Raw genomic sequence first — 11,190 nt, 5'->3', positions numbered from 1 at the left:
GCGTAGAAAAGATATCGCTGCTCTGGCATCAGCCCAGGCAAGAACAACCAGATGCTTCCCTTAAGCTCCAGAAAACACACTGACGGGCTGAAGAAACTGAATCTCTGGTAGAATGAATAGAGAAACATGAGCCAGAGGAGACAAGGGAAATCTACATTGAAGGGCATTTAGAACTGGGAACAGGAGGCTCTTCTGTACACAGAGGGGGGTGGGGGTGGGGAACAAGCTGCCCAGCCCTGTGGTTGAAGCCGATACCGAGCTCCTCCAGTCAGGACAGGAGGCTCTTCTGTACACAGAGGGGGGTGGGGGTGGGGAACAAGCTGCCCAGCCCTGTGGTTGAAGCCGATACCCTGGCTTCTCTCCAGACACAGCTGGGTGAGCTCCTCCAGTCAGGACAGGAGGCTCTTCTGTACACAGAGTGGGGTGGGGGTGGGGAACAAGCTGCCCAGCCATGTTGTTGAAGCCGATACCCTTATTTCTTTTAAGAATGAGAATCTTCAAACTGTGATTTTCTCATCTCCGGCTGACACTTGGATGGATTAACTACTAACTACCCATCAGGTCAGCTGTGCTCTGTATTCAGTTCAATTCGAGGTGCTTTATTGGCATGACCGATGAGTACAACCAATGTTGCCAAAGTAAAACAAATACAATTCACATTAAACAAAAATCTACAGACATTTACAATAAAGACACAATCATAAAATATTTACATATAGATTTATGGAGCATTATTGAGAGACAGATTCACTGTTCCTCAGGCTGGGACAGGAGATCACACACTGTATTATTATTATTGAGAGACAGGCTCACTTTTCCTCAAGCTGGGACAGGAGATCACACACTGGGCTGCCAGTTCAGCTGAGTTCCCTCCTCCCTCTCCCAGTAGGATTGGGACCCGTTGTGATTCTGGCAGGTGTGGGAACTCTGGGATTAGATTTCTGAATTTCGGGGAGAATGTTTCTCTAATCCCAGAGTATCTGTCACAGTGCAGTAGGAAGTGCACCTCTATTTCTCCCCGCCGGCAGTGGGAGCACAGCCTGTCCTCTCTGGACAGTCAGGTCTGCCTGTGTCCAGTGTGTGTGTTTCCAGGCTGTGGTCACTGAGCCTATCCTTTCTGGACAGCCAGGTCTGCCTGTGTCCAGTGTCTCTGTCCAGGCTGTGGTCACTGAGCCTGTACTTCGTCAGGGTCTGTTTCTCTTTGCTGTTATTTAGCTTGGTTAGATATTCGGCTAGTGTGTATTGTCTGTTTAGGGTTCTGTAGCATTCCAGTTTATGTTGTGTTTGTGTGTGTGTGTCCCAGTGTGTGAGATATTGCTGTTTGATCCGTGCTGTGATGTGGTTGAGTCTGAGTTGTGGTGCTCTCACAGTGCTGTCCTGAGGCTGCTGTTGTGTTGTGTATTGTGCTGTGATGTGGTTGAGTCTGGGTTGTGGTGCTCTAGCAGTGCTGTCCTGAGGCTGGTTGTGTGTTGTGTGTATTGTGCTGTGATGTGGTTGAGTCTGGGTTGTGGTGCTCTAGCAGTGCTGTCCTGAGGCTGGTTAGTGTTGGTGTTGCTCAGGTCAGTGAGCCTCAGGACCAGCTGGCTCAGGGGGCTCTGTTTTGGGCTCAGCTCTTGGCTCAGCAGGGCTTTGTTGTGATTGGAGTTGGTCGCTGTTTTGTAGGTGTAGCCAATACTTTAATACTCTCTTCTGTATGTGCCCTATAGCTGCCTCTCGTTTGTGACCTGTCTTGTGTCCTCTGTCCAGGAAGGCACCACTTGTCTAACAGGTGCAGCTCTCCTGCGCAGAATCAAAAGCGTCCGATGTCTGAGAAACAGTCTGAGGGTCTTGGAAACAGATACAGAGGCCTGTGTGGTATCCATTTTTACACACTTGTCTATCTCATCCTCACATGTTTTTTTGGGGGGGGCTTTTCTGACCTGAATTCTGCCTGATGATTCATTTCAGGGAGGCTGAAGAGTAAACCAGCACACAGGCCAGCAGAGACACAGCAACAGAAACAAGACAGGAAACTGTCAGTGCGAACCTGTTGTCAAGTTCTCCACCTCCCCCCCAGCCCCCTCTCCTCCCGAGCCCAGTGTGACTATCACAGGCCTGAGAGAGTAAATATAGAGAGCAGTTGAGCTCATGGAAACATCTGCGGTCATCGTGCTGAACACCGCTCTGAAGCTCTTGTGCGAGGGTGAGATGAGGCTGCGGTCAGTTCTGCTGGCAGGTGCACACAGGCTGCACTGAGCCCTTGATGTGCTCGCTGGGGTAGAGTTCAGGGCTCGTTAGCTTGGATCAGCAAAGGCATCGCACAGGAAACTTCGAGAACTTTAATCTGTGTTTGGCTGCTTTCTTGCTCACTGCTTATCTTACTTGGTCTTCTGTATGGTGTAGGTTGTTTTTTTTAACAAACAGCCATATCACCCTGCAGCTCCCAGCTCCTTTCACCTCCTTTCAGCGTGCGAGGGGGCCCGACTGATGAATCAACCAGTTGGCCAGCAGCCATATCCCCCTGCAGCTCACCACTGGCAGCCCCACTGGAGCCCAGCAGGTGTGAGCCTGGCCAGTACCTGGAGGGGAGACCTCCTGGGGAAACACTGAGGCTGGTGCTGGGAGAGGCACCAATTCATCAAATCAATGGAGCAAAACAACCAGACATACAGAAAAATGATCAAACTAACAGAAATCACAGTTTCACAGGGTTCTTGTGAAGAGGACAGTTCAATCCCGTTTAACTAGTTCTCCACTGGACGTCTTGATAAAAAAACTTTTTTTATGGGTTGTTACACATTTATCAATTTTGATTCCCAGTAGTCAACCTGATTATGTTTTTCAGTCTGCTAAGTGCTCTTTGTGTATTTTGTGTACTTTACTGTCACACACGTCTCCCATGCTTGATCTCAGCATATGTAGTGGGCTGTGTGTTGTGGCCACCTCTCTTCTTGTGCTTCGTGTTTTGCCTGCTGATCTCTATAGTGGCGTACTGCAGTCCTGCCTCCTCTTCCTGCAAACACACAGACACACAGCACAGCTGCTGGTGAGGACGAGTCTGAACACACACACACACACACACACACACACACACACACACACTCTGCAAATTTCATCTGTGACCCTCCTGACACACGCTGATAAGACTGGCCAAATTGTTTCAGTCAAAATCAAAACTGCAGAAAAACACTTAGCGGCCCATAAAAATTGCCCTATCTTCACAAATACAATAATTACTAATAACAACTGGATCACACACATTCACTCATGGTCTTTAAGTTGTGTCTGTTGAAACGAGATATGATCTGAGATTGTGTTATATCACAGACAGAGGCAGACACTCCAGGTGATGAGACACAGTGTCCTGTCTGAAATAAAAATCGGATCGGTACCTGACTGTCCTGTCTCTCGCTGTGTCCACCAGTCTGGGGGCGACCCTCAGAGCTTCTACTGCCTGGTTTCGAAGAGGAAACACAGTTATACTCCACTGTGACCCCCAGAAATGACAATGACTGTACTACGTTTATCACAACACATTACTTAGTACCCTGAGAACCTACTGTGCGGAGAACCAGAGTTAAAAAAATGATGTCTTCCCACACAAAAGGTGACCAGAAAAAAAGGAAATAAATATTTTGCCCTACCCTACGGCACCGTAAAAGACGTGTTTCTTTATCTTAGACAGGGAGAAGAGGTGTATAAACACAGCTGTAGGATGTTCAGTAAGTACCGCTGTTCTGACACAACTACTAAAAGCATTGTTATGCAAAAGAGTCAGAAATAAGACATATCGGTTTAGGACATGAAAATCTTGGACCCCTTAAAGTTAGAATTAAACCGATACTTTTGTTTTTCAGTCCTTTTCTCCTGTTTTTCTTATTGAGTTAAACGGACTGACCAGCTGCTCACAGCCATACAAGACTAGGGAGCCCAACTGAATTATACGTCATCAATATCGCTGAAACAGCAGCACAATGCAAGATGTCAGAGTATCTCGGTTCTTTAGACTTCCCACGTTTACATGTTTGAATGTCTCGCGAACGTACAGCAGGTTTTCCGCAGACTGTATTTCTGTTTTCACTAATAAAGAAAAACACAGCCGTGTGGGCAGTCTTACCTCTTCTAAGGGAAACGCAGGAGAAAACGCAGACGGAGGACACGATGACACAGACCACACTCACAGAGGGCAGAAGAGTCCAGCACGTCAGGCAGGGACTGGGACTGACCACTGTCCGGTCTGGTTCTTCCAAGGAGGAGTTTTCTGTCACTGGTACTGCTGCTGAACCTGCAGGCGGACACAATGTCCACATCAGTGACAGGACAGTGAGGCTCCAGGCTGCTGGCCTGAGAGCAGGGTGACCTCTGCTCCCAGCTCCTCGACCTCACAGCCGACTGGCCTGGGCCGGACAGGGGCGGCGATGGACTGGTCAGCAGGGGCATCAGGTCCTCTCCAGCCTGAGCCACGCAGACGGGAGGGCCGGAGTGTGGAGGAGGAGGGGGTGCGGTTCTTTTTTCCATCAGCATCGTTTCAGTGAGGTCACAAAGCTGGGGTTCATCAATCGTGAAACTTTTTAAAAAAAGAATCCTTGTTTTCATCTGTGATATAAAACTCGGTATCGTTGAAAATCGAACTTTGTGCTGCATCCTGTGGGGGACGAAACGACTCTCACAGACATTTTGGAAGTGTTTACTGTACAGCGTTGTAATAAAGCACAGTAAAAATGGGGTAACGACCTAGCACTTAGCAGGTGTGGAAAAGGAAAGCAGCCGGTGTCGGGTACGAGCATGGCAACACCGGAACCGGTACCGAACAAGACTGCAGTGTTGAACAGTGAAGGAGTGGGACCCCAGGGTGTCTGTGCTGTGTAGGGGAGCGGGTGCACAGACTGGAACTGCTCGCGTGTTAGTGTGTGTGAGGGGTTATCGGGGTGTCGGGCGGTGGCTGGGGCTCACCGGGGAAGACGAGCTCCGTCCCGTTTCCGAAGCGCAGCCGCCCGAAGACTCTGCCGGCGCAGTAGTACAGCGCCCGGTCGGACTCCGTCAGGTTGGCGAGCGTCAGGCTGACGGAGAGGGTCGAGGGTTCGAGGACGAGGGAGAGGCGAGACCGGTACCCCTCTTCCACCTCCTTGTTGATCTGGGAGACGCTGACCTGGGCGACGGCGGCGATGAGCGGCACCTCCAGGGGCCGCTGTATCATCCAGAGCGTCGACGTCTGGTGCCTGATGTCGCAGGTCAGGGTGACCGTGTCTCCGGCTCGGACCCGCAGCTCCACGACCCCGGCCGAGCCAGCGAACAGTCCCCCCGCCAGGAAGACACCTGAGACACGAAACTCACGTCAGTCCTTTCAGAAGCTGGCCAGAACCTGCCACCGCCTTTGCGCAAGACACAGATAATAAAACTGTAATCACACTGGCGAGACCACTTCGTACGGAAGACGCGCTAATGTCGCTCATTTCAATCGCTTTCTGCCGGCGGGTGCAACACCGTTCATTCGGAAAAACCCCACAGAAGAAGAGACAGAAATGATTGATTTCAACCTCAAGTTTTCAAAAATAATTAGATCATCGTGAGCGACAGACACAGGCGGCACTGAAGGGGTGAAATAGGTACATATTTAAAGTCTTGAGCTTTCCCGTATTCAAAATCCACAAAGGCCTCGATACAGTCAACCCAATGGTTCAATATCAAGGCAGAGAGCAGAAAGGGAGGAGTACACATGCATCTGAAAATAGGAGGCTTTGCTTTACACAGAGAGTGGTGGGGGTGGGTGACAAGCTGCCCAGCCCTGTGGTTGAAGCCGATACCCTGGCTTCTCTCCAGACACAGCTGGGTGAGCTCCTCCAGGCAGGACAGGGGGCTCCTCTTTACACAGAGGGGGGTGGGGGTGGGGAACAAGCTGCCCAGCCATGTGGTTGCCTCTCTCCAGACACGAACAACAAAGATGGGCCAAATGTTCTACTGTCATTTTTTATCTCTCTCCATTATTGCGTTGCAATATTGAAAAATATTATTACTAATTTACGCCTCCATTTCAATATTCCTTTATATCTTTCTCTCAGCCTAAAATCTTTCAAAAATTCAATTTTTACCTGTGTTCGCAGTTAATTTCTCTTCTCTAACCTTTCCCACGTCTTTGTAATTGTATTAAATGCTTTGTTTCTTTTATTCCTATAGAAATTAAAATATGTTGCCAGAATAAAATTAGGGGTAAGAATTTTATTATTCTCAAAATTGCGGTATATGTAACAATTTTAAAAATTCATTTAGCCCTTAAATGGCGAAGTCCGGGAAAATATTACCTAAGTGATTTAATGGCGAAACTAAGAAAAAAAAACTTTATTAGGAAGAGACCGAAATATGTTATCTTGTTATCAATATGTGAGCTAAGAGTAACGGTCAAAAATATTAGATTAGAGAATCAGAGAAAAATATCGCGACAGAGGCAAATTATGTGTATAAAACATTTTCCAGCGATGTTTCCCGACTGTAACAGAACTGTAAGACAGTAAGGAGTTTACCTGATAACAAGAGACAATGAAGGGAGAGTGAACATGCTCTAAATATTTCAAAGATGTTTGTTTCCATTATACTAAAATGACGGACTGAGGCTCTAGGGGGGTATTTCAGTCTAACACGAGGAGAGTTACTATTCACTGTTGGATACTGGCAATTTCTAAAACTCGCGTTTTGCAGGCATTGATTTGGCGTCGTTAAATGCCGTGTTGTGGAAAATGCCAACTGTAGCATGAATCTTTTAACGAGCTCCATGTTTTTTACTCCAAGGTCAGCAATGCCCCACACATGCATATAACCAAAAGGAAACCGCTGCATCAATCAAACTAAAAACTATCATGTAACAAGACACTACATACTGCAAACTGAGGATATTGGACCTACAGCATGTTAACTTGCGTAATTGATATAAATATATCAGCAATCGATCTGATATTCGGAGAACGCGCTTAACTGAGAAGTGCCCCAGTTCTAAATAATTGTATTTATCAATAAGCATGATCAGTACGAAGTCCGCCGAGCGTTTAGTTTTTATCGAAGTCAAAGAATTCCCACATATTGGCGATTCAGCCGGTAACACCACCATGTCACTCACAGAGGAAGAGGAGCAGGGTCCGCGCTGCGTCCATGTCATCCTCTGCGCTGCTGTTGTAAAGAAGACCTGTAGTTCTCAGCCTATTTTGAACTTTACCCGGATTCTCATTGGTCGGAGGCCCAACTATTACACGTCTAACAACGAATGAACTATTGCAGTTCCTCTGATAGTCGACCTACAGGACACTGACGAAGGTGTCACTGTCGTCGTGATCTTGACATAGAGAAGGGCGTTTTCTGTGTAGATCGCAATTATGAGGAGTCCATACAGACTGTTTACCGGTATATGAAGCAGTAATTATACACAATAACATAAAAAAATTTATAAATGAGAGGTCATTCGGGCCATCTGGTCGTTAATTGATCCCAGGAGCTCACCCAGCTGTGTCTGGAGAGGAGCCAGGGTATCGGCTTCAACAACAGGGCTGGGCAGCTTGTTCCCCACCCCCACCCCCCTCTGTGTACAGAAGAGCCTCCTGTCCTGACTGGAGGAGCTCACCCAGCTGTGTCTGGAGAGAAGCCCCAGGGTATCAGCTTCAACAACAGGGCTGGGCAGCTTGTTCCCCACCCCCGCCCCCCTCTGTGTACAGCAGAGCCTCCTGTCCTGACTGGAGGAGCTCACCCAGCTGTGTCTGGAGAGAAGCCAGGGTATCGGCTTCAACCACAGGGCTGGGCAGCCTGTTCCCCACCCCACCACCCTCTGTGTACAGAACTTATCAGGTCACCTAACTGTCTTCTCTGTTCAAGACTAAAGAGACTCAGTTCCTCCAGCCTGTCAGTGTGGGATACTCCCTTCGTAGTAAAGAGACTCAGTTCCCCAAGCCTGTCAGTGTGGGATGCTCCCTTCAGACTAAAGAGACTCAGTTCCCCCAGCCTGTCAGTGTGGGACGCTCCCTTCAGACTGAAATAAATAGAAGACAAACACAATGGTCTAGAATTATTTGGGATGGTTTTGTCGCCCCTTATGTAAATAGTAATACTTTAGCAATTCTCTACGTACTGCTCCTGTCTTAACTGTTTAAACTAGTAAAGTTTGTGAACGGTTTATCTTTCCATCTGGACAATTACTTAAACCGATCAATTTACACATTTTAGGACGTACAGTGGTTGTTAATACAGAAGGTAATGATTGTTCTGTGTTAAACACTTCCCTCTAGTGGGCGTTTGTGTGTAATGCATCAAGATGGCCTTAAGCGAATGATAACTCTTCTGCTAAACGATGCATTTTAACGACTGAGAATATGATTTTGAGCTTTTATCACTTATCCACCTACTAATAAAATATACCTACTAATTAATGCACAATTGTTTTTATGCAAAGTTACATAAAGACGTGGTCTGATGAAACATCCACGGACCTGTGCGAGTGTCACATGGTCTATAAGCATATTCACTGCAAACTGTGCACTGAGAAGATCTACAGTTCAGCTGACGGGCGAGTTCATGCTCGATCACATCCGAGATACAGGACAGACTCCAGTCTGGTGAGAACTGGCAACAGCCCTACACCAGCACCACATGTTTTCTAGGACAACGAGCTTATCATTTGTTCATCAAGCTTCTGAATATAATGAGACTTCTGGTGCTCTTTCCATGCTGCAGCACTACCACGAGCCAGTGTGATCTCGGATCTAAAACTCTGATTGCAAATCCTGATCTCAAAACGTGACAATGGAAGGATTTCCCCCGCCGATGTTCAATTATTCCTCAGCTGGGCCAACGCCAACACACTGCCTACAAAGAGACGATTTGTGCTCCAGAGCGGCCCCTGACTGTGTGCTTGAGGTCTTCCCTCCTTCTTAAAGCTGAAAAATCAGACTGTCCAGTCATTGTACTGCGGTGAGAGCGCCGTCATTATGGTCAATCCGTAGTGCTGGGTGGGGAGCCCACAACACAGAGCGGGTTTGAGGCTGCTTGACCCCAGACACACCCCTCACACAAGAGTTTTTCAGTGGTAGAAATGTTGTCCTCTGGCAAAAATAAGCTTCTTCCAACCGGTGTCCGGCAAAGATAAACACTTTCAATTGAGGGGGGTGGAGCTTCGAGAATATTGTACTGCGTAACATGGGCATAACATCCGCTGAAGGGTTTGAGCGATTTCAGGAAGAGAAGGTCTGTTAGCCACCATTTTTTGTACGAAATCAAACCCCCAGGTTGAGCTGGACAGCGGTCGAGTTGTGAAGGAGATGGACATACTGTATGTCGTCTAACTACATAACAGAACGTCTTTCTGTTACCTGCCTCAGAAGACAATAGAAAAAAAGTTCGTTTTAACTTTCGGCAAACTCGTTTTCAAATTACTTTTAGTTTCGGTTGTGGGATCTAATTATATGCCTAAGTAGTAGTAGAAACAGTTTTGTATTGAACATTTAAGATACTTCATATATTGTTTCTGTTTCTGGACATTGACAGTCAAATGTCTTCATTTGTTTTCTTTTTTTCGGGCGATCGGATCTTATGTATAAGAGACGTTCTTGAATTTTCACGAAGGTAAAGGAGGAATTAAAGGTAAAGTGTTTCTTTTGTATACATCTCTTGAACTGGATAAACAATGTCCAGTTTTTATTACGAACAGTGTCTTTTAACAAACATTTTTTTCCGTTTCCGAAGTGATGTTATGTCGCCTTTCGCTCTACAGTCATTTTTAAATGTACTAATCCGGATGGATTACTGAACATATTGTAACGCAACGGGGGCATCAGGTCGGCCCCCCACCGTCGGGGGCTCGAACCCGGGACTCCCGCGTCTCTCTGCAGCGACCTAGCCCCGTGAGCCAAAGAGAGATCTCTCTACAGCCCAGTAGCTGTGGTCCTGCTATCACAGGGAAGGGCGGTGACGTCAACCGCTCTGGTACGCCGCCTCTTACACAGTGCCTGGCGGCCGTAAGCGTTACAATATCCTCGGTGAAAAGGGAATATCCAAATAAATAGCGACTGTCCAAGTCGTATTTTTGTATGGAATATATTTCAGAAAATCGCAAACCAATTAAAAAAAACTCAAAATAACACGAACTTGCACTGGGAAAAGGCGATTGCTGATTATAAAAACGTCTCACAGTTCTGACACCGAGGTGTGAGACAGTGTAACAGACTGTCCAAACCCTGAAGTACCAGAAAATCTACCGTACCGATTTTAAAATACGACCCTGTGAACACGGCATGTTCAAGTATATAGGAAGCCTAGATCAGGACAGGCGAACTGCAGTTCATAGTGATTGTCTCACTTCCTTTTTTTTCAGTGCTTAGGACACTTCGGCATGACATAAAATGTGCTTTAATGCCAGAATAAATAATCAAGGAAAAAATAGCCACAGTGGACATTCATAGCTGTGATTAGAGGGATGGTATATATCAGGTGGGCAGCTGCGTCAGCAGGCGTAGGCTGGAAAGGAACAAGTAAAGGTTTATCCCTGCTGAAAAGAGAGGAAAGGAAACGCAACGTTTCGGCTGTGGAGCGCTCTTCAGTTCTGAGAAAGACAGGGATAGTGATCTTTTCCTCTTTGCTGTCTGCAGTTTCTCTCTGCTGACAACATCAAAAAAGTGAAGGAATGTTTCTGGGCAACAGCTCCTCCTCGTGTTCCTTCGATAACGAATCTCATCGGATCCCTCGACCCCCACCTCCGAGAAGGATAACAAACTCCAATGACAACACCCGCAGCACCCCCACCAGTCCTTACTGAAACGTGTGATATCCTAAAGAGAAGACTGAATAAGGCATCATGCGGAATATTTTTGTAAAATATGTACGAAACGTTAAGAAGCATTTTTGTAACTTTCTACGTATTTTTCTTTGGGTACAAAGTATTATTGATGTATTTTGTATTATGGTATCATTCCCCTCTCAGGGGCACTACACCTGCGCTGGTATATTTGACTCGGATTCACCTTTTGCAAAGACAGAGCTTCAGACATCAAGTTTGTTCTGCGTGAATTTGCACACCTGCCATTTTGCTTTCACATCTATGTTCTGTGACGAGAGGCGTCCATTCACTGACCTGCGCGGTGGCCATTAGTGCTAAAATTAGGAGCCTTAACGCCGTGACAGTGTGCTGACATCACCTGATCACCCCCACACTCTGAATAAAATACCCCACTCCACGTAAGA

The 11,190-nt window shown here is 46.9% G+C and overlaps 1 protein-coding gene across 2 annotated transcripts; it reads right to left on the bottom strand.

Annotated features, from left to right (window-relative positions):
• Window positions 1–578: 578 nt before the first annotated feature.
• Window positions 579–7,394, bottom strand: LOC148662472 (uncharacterized). Of its 2 annotated transcripts, none has more exons than XM_088632127.1 (5): window positions 7,088–7,394; window positions 4,933–5,295; window positions 4,097–4,240; window positions 3,372–3,433; window positions 579–2,992 (listed from the first exon to the last, which is right to left on the bottom strand). In XM_088632127.1, exons 1-5 carry the CDS (start codon window positions 7,119–7,121, stop codon window positions 2,864–2,866), a joined length of 732 nt encoding a protein of 243 aa, XP_088488253.1. In that variant the 5' UTR covers window positions 7,122–7,394; the 3' UTR covers window positions 579–2,863. The 2 variants fall into 2 exon arrangements, with proteins under 2 accessions (XP_088488253.1, XP_088488251.1); XM_088632125.1 differs by having other exon boundaries at window positions 4,097–4,264; window positions 7,088–7,393.
• Between the last annotated feature and the right edge of the window lie 3,796 nt (window positions 7,395–11,190).

Source organism: Lepisosteus platostomus, chromosome 5, assembly GCF_059453375.1.
Source record: "Lepisosteus platostomus isolate fLepPlt1 chromosome 5, fLepPlt1.hap1, whole genome shotgun sequence".
Classification (NCBI taxonomy): Eukaryota; Metazoa; Chordata; class Actinopteri; order Semionotiformes; family Lepisosteidae; genus Lepisosteus; species Lepisosteus platostomus.
The sequence above is the reverse complement of the archived record's forward strand: the minus strand, read 5'-3'. Positions and strand labels throughout refer to the sequence as shown.